This window comes from Sitophilus oryzae, unplaced genomic scaffold (genome assembly GCF_002938485.1).
Source record: "Sitophilus oryzae breed Bouriz unplaced genomic scaffold, Soryzae_2.0 scaffold_815_pilon_pilon, whole genome shotgun sequence".
Lineage (NCBI taxonomy): Eukaryota > Metazoa > Arthropoda > Insecta > Coleoptera > Curculionidae > Sitophilus > Sitophilus oryzae.
Window position 1 is genome coordinate 2,188,954 of NW_022147434.1, and position 20,777 is coordinate 2,209,730.

A 20,777-nucleotide genomic window follows, 5' to 3' on the forward strand; every position below is an offset into this window, starting at 1 on the left:
ATGCAATGACACAATTAGGAGACAATCTGTGATTTTTTCGGGTAAAATTTCACTAGTTTCCTACCTTTCACTACTTTCCTAAAAGTTTCCTACCGCACTCGAAAGTTTACTATAATTTTCTCTTGAGCTCCCTACTCATTTCTAGATTTTTTTGAATTTATTTTTATAATTTGAAAGCATTATGTTAAAGTCGGTGCGCTTCACTAAACGATATAGCTTTTTATATAAACACCAAACACCGATACGATATACTATTATAATATTATTATCAGATTTATTATGCATTTTTTAATTAAGACTATTTCGTTTTTAACCCCTTTATCAAAACACCTAGAGCATTTAAAGAACCACTAGGGATAAAAGGGGAGTCTTAAGCAGGCTAGGAAAACCTGGATTGTGCAGACGATCTTTGTGTCTTTTCCCATTCACATTCGGATATGTCTCCAAAACTTCTAAGACTCCAAGACGAAGCTAATAAAGTCGGTCTTCAAATCAACGTGGCGAAAAGCAAAGAAATTATGTCAAATACTCTCAACAACCAAGATCTATTCCTCTCAACAGAGTCATCGAAAGAGTTGATGAATTTGAGTATCTGGGAAGTATGGTTCGCAGCGATAGGGACACGGAGAAAGATATAGAGGAAAGAATCTTGAAGGCACAAAGACACACAGATGCATGCTTGCATCTATGTGGAACTCCTCCATATATAGAAAAAAAAATCCAGCTTTTCAACAGCAACGGAAAATCTATTTTACTTTATGGATGCGAAACATGAAAATTTACGTGGTCTCATGGATCGCCTGTAGGTGTTTGTTAACAAGTGTCTTCGAAGAATATTGAGAATTTTCTGGCCCGATCAAATTAACAACGAAGAACTGTGGAGAAGAACATCACAAAATCAAATAGATATATAAATTAAGAAAAGAAAGTGGGGCTGAATGGGCACATTTTGCGCAGACCACACAGAGATATCGCAAGACAGGCACTTGAATGGAATCGGCAGGGAAGACGAGCCAGGGGAAGGGAACTTAAATTTACTAGTAGCTAATACGAATTTAAAACCCCATTACAACAGTATCACAGTTTCGGCAGAATGGCATCATTAAATCAAACCAAACACATCGAAATTAATTAAATCGAATTGTTTAAGTGATATTTTCAAAAGTCAAACTCGGAAACGGTTGGTTTGATTGTGTGTATTTCGATTTTTGCTTAGAATTGGAAGAATTGAAATATGTAATAATATATAAGGGGTTCTATTTAAAAAAATGAAACTTAGATGTTCCACGACTTTATGATCGGACCCTGTATACTTAAATTTATTACTCGCTAATAGATATGTGAAAATCCTATAAATTTTGGTATTTAACTTTTTGCGGTACCTCCAATATTTTACCTAATCATCGACCGTTTCCATATATAGAAGCGACCCTGTATACATAGAGAAAATATATGGTGCATATCCTAAAAATATTTTGTTGTATCCAGGGTGTTCCAAAAAAAGTTATGATAAAGTTTTAAGGTTTATAAATTACACCGCCTATTTTTCTGTACATAATTGGATTCAGCATAAAATTCTCCGTGTAGTACACTATTTTTATTTGAAGCACTATGCGGTGTTGCCATTCTATTTCGTATTTACTGAAATTTTTGTTAAAAACACTATATCCGAACTGTGGTAAAAAACTGGAGTAGGTAAATATAATTTTATTAATACTTAGTGGCTGGCCGTAGTCCCAGCAGTATGTGTCGATTTGCGGGGCGAGAGGTACTAGGTTCGATCTCCAGCCAGTACAGTCGCCTTATTTATTTAAAATAAAAACATTTATTTGTCTAAATAGAGCGACCAGCGAGCCGTCACCTCAAGGAAGGCAATGGCAAAAACCACCTTGAGTATATTTGCCTTGTACAGCCTCTCAAATAGTGCCGTTAGGATTCGGCAATAAACTGTAGGTCCCGTTTACTTGTGAAATACTGATGCACATACTGATGACTGATGACACACAACACAAGTACATGCGAGAGGTAGCCAACGCCCTGCCTAGAGTACGGCCGCTACAGCACTGTTAGAAGAAGATTAATACTTACCTATATTTTCCTAAACATCAAGGATACCTAACAGAATAAATCCGCAATGTTTATCTTATACGGAATATTTTTATGACGTGGCCAATATTGCAATATTTAGAATGCTCTATCTCAAATTTTTAACCTAACACCCTGTAGGTATATTATTTCTCTTTTAGATGCAAAATTAAAACAGTAATATTTTTTGCATTTAAAGTATTCCTATATCATACTAGAACTACCCTCTATAAAACCGTCCCAGATACTGGCTTTTGTCAAAGCCCTGGGACTGTATGATGAGTATGATTCAAGAAAGGGGGACACAATGGATCTGTAAGGTCGAAGTGATTAACCCCCCTCCCACTCATTCGAAATTCTAAAAAAAAAATTCCTATATCATTAACCGTTTCGCAGATATTTCCAGTATTATATTGTATATGGCTCTTTTTCAGTAGTAAAATATAAGGCAAAAAATTATGAGATGGCTTTGATAAAAATTTACTGCTAAACCGTTAAAAATTTAGAAACACTTTAAATACAAAAAATGTTCATTTTTTAATTCTGCATCTAAAATAAAAATAAAATACAGGGTGTTACATTTTAAAAAAATGAAATAGAGCATTTTAAATATTGCGATGTTGGCGATGCCATAAAAATTAGAGTATAAGTAAATTTTCCTTCGCGGGTTAATAATCTTATCATTGGTGTTTAGGAAGATGTAGTTAACTATTAATGAAGTGAACTTTACTCTAGTTGTTAACCACTTTTAGAGTATAATGTTTTTAACCAAAGTTTAAGTAAATATTAAATAGAATTAAAACACCGCATACTGCGGAAATAAAAATAGCGTAATGTATGCAGAATTTTATGCTGAATCCAAATCTGTACAGAAAAATGGGGGGTGCAAACTTTATCATAACTTTTTTTTGGGACATCCTGTATACGACAAAATATTTTTAGGATATGCACCATTACAAATCATGCAACATATATATAAAACTTTTGTTCATCCCTTTGTCAACGATGAGCGATGATATCGGAGTTCCTCGCACTAATGAGCCACCCTGTATATATTTTTTACAATGACTAAAACTTTAGTCATTGATTTTTTAACTGTAATGAAATGTAGGTAATAATTTTTCGTAATTACGCTACTGAGATATCTATGGAAGAATATTTATACATTCTCGCCATTTATGTCTAATTTATTGATGAATCCAGGGCACGGAATTTGTATATATGAAAAGGATAATTATTACCTGCAACTAAAAAAATTGAAAACAACAATTGTGTTAGGTATAGAATTTTTCCTAATTCTGCACGTTTACTTTTTATACCTGTAGTACTGTGTATTGTGATATATTAAAGCAGTTTTGCTAATTACATACAAAACTATAGCAAGGTTTTACAATCCTAGAGAAAACATGTCTTTCCAATCGACAGGTGTGTGTGACTAAGTATAGATTTTTTTAATTCTTGTTCCCATTTCTTGTCAAAATCATATAGCTGGAGATGGACAGACTAATGACTATAGGCACAGCTATAGATCTTGGTGGTAATCACTAAAAATTAGAATTAATGACTATTTTAAAAACCTTTATATTAATTGTATAGAATTTGTGACAATACATAACATATAAAATATATTCTAATAATATCTAAAAAATATAAATATTTTTAAGTTTATTAGTAACCACTAATCGCTATTGTAAAGTCTTATAATATCTAATGGCTTGGCAGGTAAGTTTGTTACTGGACATTTTTGATTTTCACTCAAATACTTATAAACACAAGGAAAGCAAAAAATGTATCCCGATACTGGAATGACACTTGGATTGTTCCACTTGAGTTTGCATATTGGACATTTTCCTTGATATGTTTTTCCACTGGAGTCATACAATGGAACTTGCACCTTCGGTAGATCTGTCATATTATTTTTAGGCATTTTTGCATTCCAAGATTCAAGAAAATGTATAAAAAATGCAGTAACTTCAAATATATTTCCTAAAGTTCTTCTTACTATGTCAAAACTTAACTCTGAAAGCACTAATTTTCTGGAAAATAAAATTTCCCATAAACTTGGTGCCGGAAGCTCATAAGAGTAACATAACTTCATATTTAACATGTGTAAACTTGGTAATTGGTACTTTGTGTCAAGAGCCATGTATCGGAGATAGTAATGGATATGCATAAGGCCCCATATAATTTGAAAAACTGTATGTGAAAATATTAGAACTTTTTTAGTTTGCCCTCCGATGTCCTTCTGAATGCATCCTTCTGCATACTCAATTCTATACTGCTGTAACTTCTCTTCAATTTTTCTTTTTATGAATGGTATTATTACCAACGTAATAAAAGATAGTTCTCGTTCGCGTTGTGTTAAGCCGTTTCCATTTCCAATGACTCTTTCCAAATTGTAACAGTTTTCCGAAAATGAACTATTGTAATATTTTAAATGATAGTATTGTAAAAAACTATTCAGTATAATAAAAGCCCCTTCATGGTGATTATACACAAATTGAAACTGCCTCGGAAAAACGGTAGTTAAAAATTCGATTGTCTGTTGGAAAGCTGGATATAAGGTTTCATTTAACGTTTGCTGTGCTATAACTTCGAAAAGGGAAGGCCGAGATTGGAATGTTGTAAAATTTGCTATACTTTCTGCCATAACTGTACAGAAATTTCTAAAGTCTTAAATTCCCATGAAGATAATTTCTAGAGAAAATATTAAAGAACGACATATTTATTTTGAAAATTTCGGTTAGAGGTTACGGTCTCTTTTCTTCTTCTTATTTTCATGGACTCAAGGACGCACACCACAGCCGCTAGAAAATATGCTTTTATATATGAACTATGGAGTGTAGAGGTATATGAACGACTGATCGAGATACTCGAGATAGACTCAAATTAATTTACTCGATAAACCTAAGGATAAACCATTATTACTTCTATTAGAATATTATGTAATATTACGACTATTCTAATGTTTTCACATACAATTCCCAGATCACTCCACACTCTCCAAATTAAGCTTTAATATAGTCTTCTTAATTCAAAGCTTTAATGCAACTACTCACAGATATGGAGAGAGGGTGTATATAGGGTGATTGCCAATGAATAAAAAAAGTGTTTTTTTATTCATTGGTGATTGCAAATGGGCGCCATTGTCTATTCGTAACGTCAAAATAGTTACAAGTGAATATTGATATGAACTTCCATGTAGCCCCTCTATATACGAGGGTCCTATAAAAAATATTAATACTTATAGCACAGAATATCTATATAGCTACGCAAATAAGTAGAAAAGTAATAAAATAAAATAAATACGTAGCCAGATATTCTGTGCTTATAGGTATATAATTTTTTATTTAATATTGTTTTGTAATTTATTATTACTGTATCACTTTATTTGATTAGCTTGACTTTTAATTATTATTAATATAATAACTGATATACATGTACAAATAAAATACACTACAAAAAAAATACACAATAAAAATAATATGAAAAAAATAGGTGCACAATTATTTTTTCTAAAGATTGAATACCCAAAATTGGTTTCAAAAAGATATACAGGGTGTTCTAATATTTCATGGACATAGACCTACTATGTATTTTTAGAATCAAAATAAGTTCATTGGACACCATTTACCTCTATACAAAATTGGTGTGTTTATCCGTTAGAGAGGTCATCAAACTTTTAAAAAATAAACACGTTTTTCAATCTTACTTTCTTCTATGAGTTAGATGCTACCCTTGATGCTACGCAGGGTATTTCGAATTTAGACTATTTTAAATCAAAAATCTCAACTTATTTATACAGGGTGTTTCAAAAAACATGAGCCATCTCTCGTCATTCCCCACGTAAAAATAAGATGTATTTTTCATATCAACATAGGTCCGATTCTGCTTTGTTGGGTAGCTACAGGGTGTTAAAGTCTTAATATTTATTCGATTTATTTTAATTTTCTTCCAAGTACTTTTAGCGTTTTGAATGAAATTTTGAAGGTAAAATTTACTATAAATGGGACATATTTTAAAGCTAAAAAAGTGTCGAATACCAGGGACGTGCAAATGGGTTATCACTGGAATATTTTTCTAAAAAAAGAATGTACGCCACTTACTTGTTTTTCTCTTGTTAGCGAAATAGTGTAAGCAGTTTAGTACCGATTAAAAGTTGTCTCTTGATATTTTGTCGATTTTAGCCTCCTTTATGAGATGCAATTTTATTAATTTGCCTTGATCCAAGTCTAATAGCAACCTTTAAAAAAAATTGATAATATTTAACTTACATGACAATATGAAAAAAAGTTTCTATAAACATGAGTATGGAAATTGATAATTTTAGAGTTACAGGATGTTAAAACATTTTAAAATTAGGTTTTTTGTAATAATTATTATCTTTACCATTATTAGCCGACCATATACCAATGGTAGGTATGGTAGGCTATTAGGATCGGCAAAAAAAAAGTGTTTTTAATTTCACTCAAAATGAGTTATTTGGGTCATAAATGACCTAAATACAAAATATTTTCATGGTGTCTGTCTGTCTGTCTGTCCGTCTGTCTGTCCGTCTCTCCGTCTGTAACACGATAACTCAAAATTTTGATTTGGTTGCGACCAAACCAAACCAAACCGCTGAACCGATTTTAACCAAATTTGGCACAAAAATACTATGGCACCCGAGAATCTGGCCATTAGTTTTTGGTGGGGGTGGGGGTTTGTAAAGGGGGTATGGGAGGGGGTTAAACTCCAAAATTACAGTAGCTAGCGAAACGCGGTTTTCAAATTAAGATTAGGAATAATATTTGCAACAAAATTTGTAATAACATCAAAATCAGTCAAAGTCGCAGTTTTCGAGATATTAACATATTTAATATTTTAGTATGGGCTGCTATACGTGCCTCACGGCGCCAATTTTTTTTTATTAAGGTTGGACTAATAGTAATAATAATAATAACTAATAGTAATAATATTTAATAATAAATAAGGTTAATAATAAATAACTTAATCGAACAGCACGCTTTGTATCTTGGCATACGACCCGATACAAGTATTATGATTATTCCAGAGAAACCTGTGATGACAAAAAAAAATCCGAATTCGACAAAATATCAAGAGATAACCTTTAATTGGCATTAAACGGCCTACACAATTTTGATATCAAAAGAAAAAAGTCAGTGAGGCACATATTTTTTTTTAAATATTCCAGTGATAACCCATATGCACATCCCTGATGAATTTATCGACACTTTTTTAGCATTAAAATATGTAGCATTTATAGTAATTTTTAGCCTTACAATTTCATTCGAATAACTGAAAGTATTTGGAAGAAAATTATAATAAATCGAAAGATTATTTAGACTTTAACACCCTGTAGCTACGAAACAAAGCAGAATCGGACTTATGTTGATATGAAAAATAAATCTTATTTTTACGTGAGGAATCTCCCTAAGAGAGATGGTACATGTTTTGTGAAACACCCTGTATATGGTACCAATATTATTTTTCTTTTTTTTTAGGTTTTACACATTTCATCAAAAATTATACGAATTTTTATTATAAATTAAATTTGTTTTATAGATTTTGATAACGTGTCCAACAAGAAAACTTCTGTATTGAAGCTGATTAAAGTACCTGCGGTGTCTGTAACAGGTCTGGTAGTGGTTATAGTTTCAAGCGTATGGTCGTTTTTAGATCCGACACTGGAACCCCATTTACGACAGGTATGTCAAAAACGCAAGGAATTAATACGAGTGTATTCTGAATCAGAATTCTGAAGAGTTTCCGTAGACACTATGATAAAAAAAACATTTTTTTTTAATTTAATGACATCAATCGATCTATTTTGCTAACAAGAGAAAAAAGTCAGTGATGCTTTTTTTCTTGTTAGCTTGTATTTAAGAAAATAATCCAGGGATAATGCATATAAAAAATAATCCAGGGATAATGCATATGCACGTCCCTGATGAATATGTCGACAATTTTTTAGCTTTAAAATACTTATGTTGCATTTATAGTTACTTTTTCCCTCAAAATTTCCTTTGAATCGCTAAAAACACTTAATATAAAAAGTAGTTATGGCACATATGTTATTTTGAAGCACCCTATGTATAATAATAATTGTCAAATTTATTTTAGTTCAATTTAAGTCCAGAGAAAATTGGATTGATCTTTCTTTTATTTTCCGCCCTATATGGTCTATCCAGCCCTGCCTGGGGTTGGTTGGCGGATAAAGTTAACAACCATTGGTCAATGATGGTAGTGGGACTGTTCATGTGCACTATAGGATTGTTGCTATTAGGTCCATGTCCATTTATTCCAAATATAGAAAGGTTGGTATATACGGGGTGGTAGAAAAATGCGCGGACATTATCTGTAAGTGATTTCTCAAATTTTCTGTTTTTTTTAGTTCCCTTTGGTTGAACTTAGTGGCCTTGTCATTATTGGGTATATCTGTAGCTTTAGCCTTGATGCCAACTTTCCAAGGAGTTTTAAACAGTGCAATGTAAGTCTTTTGGAAGATAGTGTAATGCGATCAACGACATATTATACAGGGTGACCCAGGCTTCCGAAAGAGCTCTATATTAGATTTTTGGTTTGCGATTTTCATTTCAATTTTTTTACATAATATGGGGGCAATAGTAACGCGCGTTTTGAAAATAATTTTGTCAACATACAGGGTGATACAAACATATTATTTTTAAACCAAAGTTGTATATTTTTAAATGGAATACTATCTTTTTTAACTCACTAGATTTGCCTTTAAATTTCCATTCCAAAAATACCATAATATCATATACTATACCGAGTGTTTTTTTGAAATATAACCCTTTTTAAACTAAAGAGAGGGAGGGGTATTGGTTTATAGAGCGCGTCAACAGCGAGGGTTTTTTTAGCGCTCAATAATAAGCTTCAGTTAATATGAGGTTATTTTAAATTATTAGAAATTAAAGTTTTTTCGTTACTTTGATGCTGTCTAACAATTCCATAACTTTATTAATCTTCGAAATGTTAAAAGGCGCGAAAATATTCTCATAGGTTGAGAAAAAAATGCATTAAAGAATCTAGACCTATGGGAGGCAACAGGTAAGCATTCAAAAATGTATAAACTAAATTGCTGCTTATTAAAAGCCCTCTTAAAATTCTAAATTCGAAGAATTTTAACAAAAATTTAACAGAAATTACTGTCACACATTACTTTAAAAAAATTAAAATAAAAATCACAGACCAAAAACCTAATATAGAGCTTTTTCGGAAGCTTGGGTCACCCTGTATGTAAAATTATGTGCAGTGGAGGCACGTGGTCATTTCTAAAGGTCAGCAAAACAGTAACATGCGGTATTAGAGAACCGCATGATCTTGTTTTCCTTCATATGTTTTTTTTAAAGGAAGAACAACATTAGTCACAGTTAGCCTGGGCCAAGATGTCAAGAAAAAAAATATATGAACTTTGAGTACATTATTTTTTAAATGCCGATGCCACTGGCTTCAAAAAAATATAAAAATTAAAATCGCCGACGTACAATTGGGGTCTCTACACAAATTAAAAAAAAAACTTTTTCAACCAAAGTAGAAAGCGCTCAAAAAGTTTTGTTAATAATAAATAACGACCATCATCACCAAAAGGTATGCTTACTGTTGCCCCCCTCCCTGTTTCTAAATCCAGGAGGTTGGGTCTCTACACAAATTTAAATAAAAATAGACTTTAATCTAACGGAAAAAGCAAAAAAATATATTTTTTTAATATTTTAGTGATAAAATTTTACTTTATGATCATAAGTATTAGTAAACAAGTAAAACTACTAACTAACAATTGAGGAAGTACAATTAATAACTTTAACACACACTGAATTTAGACTAAAAAGGAAGAAAACAATTAGGTACTAGCTATAAGTAAATAAATAAATTATAAATACTATGAGTTTACTGTTGTAGTAAGCAACACTCCTAAGGAGTTTTTTTGATAGTTTTTTGATCTCGGATTTGAATTAAAGTTTTTTGAGAACAACTTAAAGGAATGATGCACCTGCTCTGAGGCTTGCTCAGAGTAAAAGCCCAATGCTTTCTGTGAAATACTAACAAGATCCACTATATGGGGAACAACAGCGTGAATTTTTGGAGTAAAACTGATTTTCGTATCTCTTATTTTGTCGGAAAATTTCAGTATATAGGCTTCGTAATAATTGGTATCAATATATTTTCCAAAACAGCTGGCTACCACATCATTGAAGGCACAAAATACCTCTATGTATTTGTTGTCTAAAAAAAATAAACAAAGGGCTTAGTGTCCAAATAACAATAATAAAATAAAGTTTGTTACAAAGTAAGTACCAGGATCTAGTGCTTTAAGGACGTCAACTTTTTTAAGCAAGTTTCTGGCATTATTTCTATTATTATTATGTTTTTTGTACAACTCCCATCTAAATAAATATATAGTTGATAATTGGAAGATTGTCATCACCAGTTATTAAAGGAATGTTGACGCAATTCTCTAAAAATTTTAATTAAAATTTGCAAAAAATAACTATTAAAAAAGTCAATAAAGTAAACTTAGCAGTACACTTACTGTACTTTTTTGTTTCTTTTAAATTTCCACCTGTCTCCTCGTTCCATAATGTACTCCATTTGGAAATAGCTTTTATGGATCTTAGTTCTCCCCTTGACTGTAAATTTTTTGAGTTAACATCACTCCAGGTACATAGATTGAAGGCCCAATATAATCATTATCAACTTTAGATCTGCGGCAAATGTGTAAGAACTGACTCCACAAATAGTATGGAGTTGCAAAATCTCAAACATTGCTCTGATATTTTTGTAGGTTTCTATTATTTTGGGAGCCAATCCTATTATAATAAGTTTGTTTATTCCGGTACTTTTATGTTTTTCTTGTTTTATTTCGGGATTTTCGTAACAACATAAAGACAGACAAATTTTTAAAGATCCACCTACACTATCTATGCCCACTTTTAAATGGAAATCATCAGTAAGTTCACGTTTTTTAAACAAATGGTATTTCCATCTGGCCAGGCAGGCAAATTGGTCAAAAAAATCTTCTTAGAAGTGTTGCTTCCTACAACAGTAACCATGTTTAAAATTTATTTATTTACTTATAGCTAGTACCAAATTGTTTTCTTCCTTTTTAGACTAAATTCAGTGTGTATTAAAGTTATTAATTGTACTTCCTTAATTGTTAGTTTGTAGTTTTACTTGTTTAATAATACTTATGATCATAAAGTAAAATTTTATCACTAAAATATTAAAAAAAAAATATTTTTTTGCTTTTTCCGTTAGATTAAAGTCTATTTTTATTTAAATTTGTGGAGAGACCCAACCTCCTGGATTTAGAAACAGGGAGGGGGGTAAAAGTAAGCATACCTTTAGGTGATGATGGTCGTTATTTATTATTAACAAAACTTTTTGCGCGCTATTTATTTTGGTTGAAAAAGTTTTTTTTTAAATTTGTGTAGAGACCTCAATTGTACGTCGGCGATTTTAATTTTTATATTTTTTTGAAGCTAGTGGTATCGGCATTTAAAAAATAAAGTACTCAAAGTTTATATATTTTTATATGTTCTTGACATCTTGGCCCAGGCTAACTGTGTAGTACTACAAAAAAGGGAAAGGTCTTAGCGATAAAAAACCTATCTGTAAATGACAATTCAATGTACCTACCATAATAGAGAATTCATTAAAAGTTGTCGTGCACGTTGAAACTGTCCCATAGAGTATGGGATACGTTTTAAACATTAACAAAAAGCTCTAATTCGTGGGGACCTGTTCGTCACAAGACCTCAATTATGTAATTACGGTTTTTCCTAGGTACTGCAATTAAATATTGTAAGTGAAATTTTGCTTCACCGAGCGCGGCGAGCCGCTACTGTTTTCCATATCTTTTGAAAGAAATTTTGTGACATTAGATACTTATTCTAGACATGGAGGATGCAGCGATTCCATAACAACGTATAGTGTCGTCGCTGGCGTTTGGTCTAGCATGTACTCTTTAGGAGAAGTTGTTGGCCCGTTATTAGGTGGATTCCTATTGGACAATTACGGATTTCCTATATCATCCACTGTAATGGCTGCATCAACATTCTTTATGGTAAGTTGTGTGTACACGAGGTGCTATGCATGCGAGAATTATTATACAAGGGTTGTCTTTTATATTTTGCATATAGAATCATAGTAAGCGCCTGGCAACATATATCAAATGTCAAAATTAACTGTCATCTTTAGTTAACTTAGCGCAAAAGTTTTAGACCGCTTCGTTTAAAGCTGTACCTAAACTGAATTTCACGAGTCAATCGAAAAATTAAATTAAGCGGATAAAATTTTCGGGCAATAATTTTTGAAGGCAGCTGTCTCAACAAGAATACAGAATACCTTGTCGAGTTGGTTACTGTTTTCGGCAATGAACCTCCACATCAGTTGACAATTTCTCGTTGGTATGGAAAATTTAAGCTTGGACGGATTAGTCTTAGAGACGAATGAAGAACAGATCCACCAACAACGGCAGTCACACAGGAAAACGTCGATGCTGTACGTAAGCTGATCCAAGAAGATCGACATATGTCACATATTGTGAACTTGAAGCATCATTGGGCATTTCAAAGACCTCATTGCAAAAAATACAAGATTGATTGATTTATCTGTAAAAAATTAGTTTCTCAGAAAAAAAGAACAGAAAGCAATAATTAGAGTCAACTGGTGTCAAAAAACTCTACACCGGTTTAACGATGGGAACACCCTTTTCTATAGGAGATAGACGAAAACTAATATCGGAGTGTGGAGCTCAATTTTTATCAAAAACATGATGGTGAAAACCGCACATCAATATCTGTTAGCGTTTCGGAGTTACGGGGTTTTTTAAAAATATGCATTTTTAACAAATCGCTGTAACTTTTTTGCTACGGAAAATTTTGTATTTTTGTGAAAACATTTCCAAAGCACCTTTCTACGTAGAATTTAATCGTTTAAGTATATATTTTTTAAATTAATAATTTAAGAATTATAAACAGAAAATTTGATTTTTTATATGAGACACCCTGTATATTTTTAATTCATTAAAAAGAATTTTAAATTATCTTTCCAAAAACATAGCATACTTGATATTTTGCTCGATTCCTCTTCGAGATATAGAGTTTTTAAAAATTCGCCCATTTTGAATGACTAGGCTTTGAACGGCGCCGCCGCCGGCTGTAATGCAAAAAAATTCTAGCTGTGCGCAGCAATTAAAACGAAAATAATATTTGCAATGAGACACGCAGTATTTTATAACAATTTAAATTATATTTAACAACATCAACACATTTAAACTATATGAAAACAATAAAAATTTATGGAAAATCAATACATGGGAGTTCCATTAGGGGCATATCATCAATAAGGGGTCCAAAGCCTACTAGTTAAAAGTGACGAACGTTTAAAAATTCTGTATTTCAAAGGGAACTATAACAAAATATCAAGTATGCTATATTTTTGGAAAGGTAATTTTAAGTTCTTTTCACTTAATTAGAAATATACAGGGTGTCCCAAATAAAAAATCAATTTTTCTGTTGATAAATCTTAAATTATTAATTTTAAAAAACTTATACTTATATAATATATAAGTATAAATAATTTTAAAAAACTTAAACTTATACTATATATTTGTTGGTTTAGCAATAATTTCTCTCCAAGATCAAAGAACTGCCGATTGGTACATAAACATTTGTTTGCCGGAAGTAATTGCTGAGTTTCAAAAAACCAACCTTAAACACGACGAATGACCTCCACCAAGTTCCCACTCAGCTCGAAAAACAATTGAGTTTTTAAAGAAAAAAAACATCGAGTTGTTTTTTCTTTTATCCTCCATACAGTTCCGACCTAAGTCCTATATATAACGAATTTTTTACTTTTCCAAAAATTAAGAATGGACTGCGTGCTCAAAGTTTCCAATCCCCAGAAGATGCAATTAGCACCTTCAAAAACGCAATTTTGAAAGTACCAACAAGCGAGCGAAATCTACTTTCAGAATTGGTTCCAACATGGAAAATACTTCGTAAAACAATAGAGCATTTAAAAGTTCTCTAATGTTTTTTTCTACCTCTAGGTATATTCAAAATATAAAAGACAACCCTCGTATCACTGTGACTCACGCTATACATGTTGTTAACTGGACAGTTACATATAGGGGAACAGAATGGCAACACTGCCTATTGATAACGCATGGACTTATAGGGTTTTCTGCCTACTCGTCCCCGTCGCGTCGTCTATCGACGAGCGGGCCGAGGTTGCCATATTTCAACCATAAAGCTCTTGTCGCGAGTAATAAACAAATTAACAACCTGTATATAATTGTTACATGTTTTTTCAGGGTATCGTAGCTTTCTTCTTTTTCGTATTCAAATCGGTCTGGCACGAGAATGAAAGTGAATCAGATAGTGGAATAAGCGGTTCCTGGAGGAGTCAACATAGCGAAGACAGTGTAGAATCTACTCCGCTTTTATTGTCATCTATTGGATCCAATTATCGAGCATACACTGAAGAAAAAATCCAGTATTACGAGCAAAGCAGAAAACATGAAACTGAGGTAGTGTGAAAAAGCAATGTTGCACGCAGTTATCAGTGTTTAGCGGCCTGTACACTACTCGCGAAGTAGGCCGAAGTCAAATATCAAGGTCGAATAGTGAAGAGGGTTATTTTGTTATTTAGTATTTCCTCGTCTAATTTTGTCTCGTCTCGGCTTATTTTCATTAGACGACGAAACACGAAATAACCCTCTTTACTATTCGACTTTGACCTACTTCACCCGCCTCCGCGAGTAGTTTAAAGTAGTGATGGGAAAAACCGATTAATTTCAATAATCGAGTACTACTAGTATCAAGCGATTGCAATAACCGGGCGATCGCTCGAGCGAAATATCGCTCGTATTTAAAAATACGGCTTTTCGTCCGCCACTTGGTGTAAGTACTCGTTAACGCCAAGCGCCAAGCAGTAAGTTGCGTGCGCAGGGTACAGATTCTTTCGGTGATGAATGGCAAGTAGCAAACGACGAGCGATTCGCTTGATCGCTTGATTTAGTTTATTTCAAAGCATTGTCGATGTAGGTCGTAAAATTAAGACAACTTTTTGTCTCTCAGATACGCAACGGATAAATATGTATACGGCGTCGTATAAATTTGCTACCTGCAATGTATGTAGAAAATTCGCTCAGTTTTTTATCGAGTATAACTGTTATCAATTAAAATTTTTTTAATTTCTCTTTTAAAATCTTTCAAACACATACTTTTAAAATGCTTTGGCAGAACATTGTATAGTTTTATGGCCCAATAGCCCGGTCCAGTCTGACACCTTCTCAGTCGCCAATATATGGGTGCAATGCACTCTCTATTCCTTGTAGTATAGTTATGTATGTTCTCGTGCGCCACAAAACAATGCAAATTTTCCTTTATATAGAGCAGGTTCTGGAATATATAAATGGATGGCAATGTAAGTACGTTCATTCTTTTAAATACTGTTCTGCAGTCGTCTGCAAAATGTAGCCCCCCAATAAGCCTCAGAGCTTTTCGTTGCAAACGGAAAACCCGGGAAATACTGGGAGAGTGACCCCATGCAAGAATTGCGTAGGTTAAGTGGCTATGGAAAATTGAGAAATATGCAGTCATCAATACATCCGTCGACACTCTGGTCTTTAAACCACGCAATAAATACAAAACTTTAGACAACCTACTTGCGAGTGCGTCAATATGAGCACCCCATTATAGTCGTGGCTCAAGATAAACTCCCAGAAATTTTACAGGGTCTAATCTTGAATCTTTTATGTCTCTCATTGAAAAAATCATTCTGTTTGTTTTATCTTTATTCAAAAGTAATTTGTTAGCTTTAAACCAATCTTCTGCCACATCCGGAGAAAACATAAACGCTTCAATGGATGCTTCCAATGAAGAGCCTCGCACCAATATCGTCGTGTCGTCAGCAAAAAGAGTGTAGTTTGGTTCATTGTAGCACTGTGGTAGATCATTAATGAAAATCAAAAAAAGAACGGGGCCCAAAACAGATCCCTGGGGCACGCCAATACTTAGTTTGCGCTTTTCTGATATCGCCCCAGAATATTGTACTGTCTGATATCTGTCTTCCAAATAAGACTTTATCAGATTAATACTTCGTGTACAAAAATTGTAAGCTTTAAGTTTTTTCAAGAGAATCTCCAAATCTAAACAGCCAAATGCCTTACTTAAATCGCAAAAAAGGACTGCGCAATACTGACGATGATGAAAAGAATCTAATATTTCTGAAATTAAATTAAGGATTGCTAGTCCTGTGTTCTTTTTCTCTCTGAATCCAAACTGCGAATCGTTAAAAAGGTTATAGTCTTCAAAGTAGTTTATTATCTGTTTGGCTAAACATTTCTCAAATACCTTGGAAATTATTGGGAGCAAGGATATAGGTCTATAGTTTTCCATCTCATCAGGATCATTTTTCTTATATATAGGTATAACTATAGCTCCTTTTAATATGTATGGAAATATGCCGTCTTTGATACATAAATTAATTAATTTCGTTAATGGTACTAAAATATGATTTTTTACGGTTTTAATCTGTAAATAACTTTACAATTAAACCGAATATATCACGGCTATTTTTATTAGTTATATTATCAATCACTTCACGGACATCGTTGAATGTAACTTCTCTAAAGATAAAACCAATATCGGGAACTCCAGGCAGCCGACCCAAATTCTCAAAACGATCATCATGTACAATGGGAATACTTCTCCTAATATCCGTTGCTATATTTGAAAAGTAATTGTTGAAGTCTTCTGCTGTTATTTTAGTTGTTTCAGGGGATATCTTATGTTTGCCAGAGTGCTTATTTATTATTTCCCACATACATTTTGCAGAATTTTTTGAACTACGCAGCCAGTTATCATTTGCCGAGATTTTAGCACTACTAATGGATTCTCTATATTTTTTCTTATGAATTATATATGCTTGTTTAAAGTTGGGATTATACCGTCCACACTGTTTATTTAAATCACTGAGTCATGACAAACGGTCCCTCATTGCTTTGAGTTCTTCATTAAACCAACTATTTAAGCCGGGTTGGTCGGATCGTAAGTTATATTTTTTTTCTGGAAATGAATTTAAGTAACATTCTTTTAAAATGCATATAAATCTATAAAATTTATCGTCAATATTTGTGTTCTTATCATTTATAAAATTCCAATCAATTTGAGCGACCTTATTATAAAAGATAAATAAGCCTCTTTGTGTTATTGGTCTACAAATCCGCAATACCTGTGTAAACATAGCAGTACCAACATTCAAGACAAGGTCAATCTCCTGCGCCATGTGGTCCGATATATTGAAATCTATAACCTTAGAAGACAAAATCCTTGCGTCGGAGCTAACAAAAATATTATCGAGGCAAACATTATGTCGGGTTGAAGAATCTATAGTCTGTTTTAAATTGTAACTTACCAAAAGATCACACAGTTCGAGTGAGTTAACGTCTTGCGTGTTAAAATGAATATTGAAATCTCCAGCCATTACGACAGTTTTGCAAGCATCCAGCGCACCGAGAACGCTCTCCACATTACCCATGAAAGTGTCAAACTGGCCGGACGGAGACCTATACAAAACTAATACATACATATAAAAATTTTCCACAAAAATACCTGAACATTCAAAGTGTTTCTCTATATTACAATCTATCACAATATCTAAAATATTCAGATTGTTTTTAATTAAAATGGAAATTATAATAATAGCCAAATACTAAAGATTATAAATCACTGTGTTTACGAGTTAAAGCTGATATATTTGTATACATATTTGCTAAAAAAATTCATGAAAATTGAGCTAAAAATAAAAAAATATAACACTAAATTTAATGAAAATTTTTTTGCATTTGAACGTATATAAATTAATAAAAAGATAATTGTGGTAAAAATGTTTCTCCAAAGTACGACCTGTGCTGATAAACAAAAAAAAATCGTAAAATTGAGAAAGGTAGCTTTTGCTATTTATTTTAATTGGAGATTATGAAGTAGTAAAATAAAACACTCATCACAATAGGCCAAAACTACTTTTCCTTTTTGATATGCATGTAATTTTTGTATAGATTTGCAGAAAAATATATGTTTTCACTGTTAATCATTAATAACTAATTTAATAATTTTTTTTAGCTGGGAGATACTGATTTCGATCAAGTAACTGATATAAGAGGGACGGTATCAATAACATCTAAAGGAGCCTGTGAGGTGTAATTAGTTAATGCACACATATGTATACAATTAAACGTATTATGTACTTTTTATATGTATATACATAAGTATAAATAGATTTATAACAATTAAAAAATTTAACAATAAATATTTGATACATTTTTATCCTAGATTTATTAATGCAAAGTTCAATATTTATCTTAATAATATTGAATTTAAAGTTGCTTAAAGGAACGGCAATACAATATGCAAGAAAAATTGTTGTTATCTATCTTTAATAATAATGTAATAATAATGCATGGACATAGACAGACATAACGACATAGCAAAAATAATTCACTGTGAAATATGCTGATGAAAGAACTGAAATCATAAACAACCCCCTATTGCAAATATACTCCTCAGGCAGTCATTAAAATTAAAAATTAAAATTGGAATATATACTAAGGCACATCAATAATAACTGACAAAGAAATAACACACAACAAACCGGACATACTTATTCTTATTTATAAAAAAACAAAAAATAGATAAAAACTGATAGATATAGCTGTACCACTTGATGATAACCTTGGAAAACTATATGCGGAAAAAATGAATAAGTATCAAGACCTAAGCTACTAATTAAAACGCTTGTATAAATTGAAGAAATTTCAAATATTACTGTTAATTATATCGTGCAGCGGACTCATTGGATGAAGATTTATGAATAACTTACAGATGTTGAATCTGAAGAACTTATTAGCAGAAATTGTACAGGGTGAGTCAACGATAGAGTAAAGTCCATTATCTCATTTATTTCAAGGTTTACAAAAAAATATTAAATACAAAAGTTATAGAGACGGTTAAGATACACATTTTAAATTATTATAGAGTATACAGGGTGCTTCAAAAAAGTGTGGCGAATATAACATATATTTTTTAAATGCAACACCCTATTTTTTATTTTATTTTTAGATTCTACGTAAAATTCTATAACTTTTTTGATAACCTAAAATTAATAGTTTTTGTAATATTTAAATTTGTTTAAACAAATGTTAGATTGCAGTGTGATAAAAAATTGTCAGTGATGGCATTGTTTCTGAAGTTGGACAACTAAAATTTGGTAGGAGAATTTTATAGAGATATAGAAAAATATCTATGTAAAGATATTCTAGTTAGATGCTACAGGGTGTTGAAAATATATTTATGAATTTCAACTATTTAAATTTAAAAAATCTCAACTTGTTTAAACGGGACACCCTATATATTATCATTTTTTCTGATAGATTTTACAAAACTCTTCAACTTTTATTAAGTATGTCATATACCTATTTTTAATAGTTTGCGATTTATTCCAATTTTTTCTACTTTTACCCATATTTTTAATACATTTTAATACAATTACGCTATAACATCATAGTTCCATAACAAAAAGTAAGCATTATCAAAATTTCATATCTATTAAGCAAGTTAAGAACAAAATTTGAAAAGTATAAATGGTAGAGATAATAGTTACAGATTGTCCTGAAACGAATTAGTGAATGTGACTAATTTACACGAACAAGCCAGGAAAAACATATTTTTTAGTTCAGTACTATATATTACATAGTACTTTTACTATAGTACTAAGTAGTATAAGAATAGATGTAGATTATCTAGAAAACATCTTCAATGTGTGTCAATATTGGCTTTAACAAATGAATTATAAACCAGAATTACTACGAGAAAAAAATTTACTGTATGTCGAAGAAAATTCCTGTATCAGTAATTTTGAACAATTAGGTAATCTAGTATTTACCTAATCTGTGACTATTCGCCCCGACGACGGAAAATCCAAGTGTCATCTTTCATAATATAGAAATACACCAAGAAATTCACGACTACGATTGTAATTTTTTTGGGTAAAGTTAATTAATTTTAACTAATAACAGCAACTGTAACTAATTTTTAAGCTACTTGTTAAAGATAAGTAATAAATAGTTGTGTTTTGTCATTGCAACTATATTTTTATAAGGTAATTGTATTAAAAATATATGTAAAAATAGAAAAAATTGGAATAAATCGCAAACTATTAAAAATAGGTATATGACATACTTAATAAAAGTTGAAGACAGTTTACAAAACAATAAATTTTGTAAAAATGTGTTCTATCAGAAAAAATAATAATATATAGGGTGTCCCATTTAAAGAAGTTGAGATTTTTTAATTTTAAGTAGTTGAAATTCATAAATATATTTTGAACACCCTGTATCATTTAACTAAAATATCTTTACTTATATCTTTTTCTTCATCTCTATAAAACTCTCCTACCAAATTTTGGTACTCCAACTTCAGAAACAATGGCACCGCTGACAATTTTTTACCACATTGCAATTTAATTTTTTTAAACAAATTGAAATATTATTAATTTGATTGTTTAAACAAATTGAAATATTACAAAAACTATTAATTTTAGATATATAACATTGTATATAAAAAATTTATGGAATTTTACGCAGAATCTAAAAATTAAATAAAAAA

The 20,777-nt window shown here is 31.6% G+C and overlaps 2 protein-coding genes across 3 annotated transcripts in view; one reads left to right on the forward strand and one right to left on the reverse strand.

Annotated features, from left to right (window-relative positions):
- LOC115889460 (MFS-type transporter SLC18B1-like) overlaps window positions 1-18,438 on the forward strand; it is a 33,471-nt gene extending 15,033 nt beyond the window's left edge. For both annotated transcript variants that reach the window (XM_030909446.1, XM_030909445.1), the window contains exons 8-13: window positions 7,651-7,793; window positions 8,209-8,402; window positions 8,480-8,575; window positions 12,001-12,169; window positions 14,423-14,638; window positions 18,237-18,438. In XM_030909446.1, coding sequence (XP_030765306.1) covers window positions 7,651-7,793; window positions 8,209-8,402; window positions 8,480-8,575; window positions 12,001-12,169; window positions 14,423-14,638; window positions 18,237-18,317 — 899 coding nt within the window. In that variant the 3' untranslated portion in view covers window positions 18,318-18,438. The remainder of the gene's footprint in view (window positions 1-7,650; window positions 7,794-8,208; window positions 8,403-8,479; window positions 8,576-12,000; window positions 12,170-14,422; window positions 14,639-18,236) is intronic.
- LOC115889461 (peroxisome assembly protein 12) lies at window positions 3,647-4,900 on the reverse strand. Its single transcript, XM_030909447.1, has one exon. It carries the CDS (start codon window positions 4,733-4,735, stop codon window positions 3,764-3,766), a length of 972 nt encoding a protein of 323 aa, XP_030765307.1. The 5' UTR covers window positions 4,736-4,900; the 3' UTR covers window positions 3,647-3,763.
- Window positions 18,439-20,777: the final 2,339 nt, after the last annotated feature.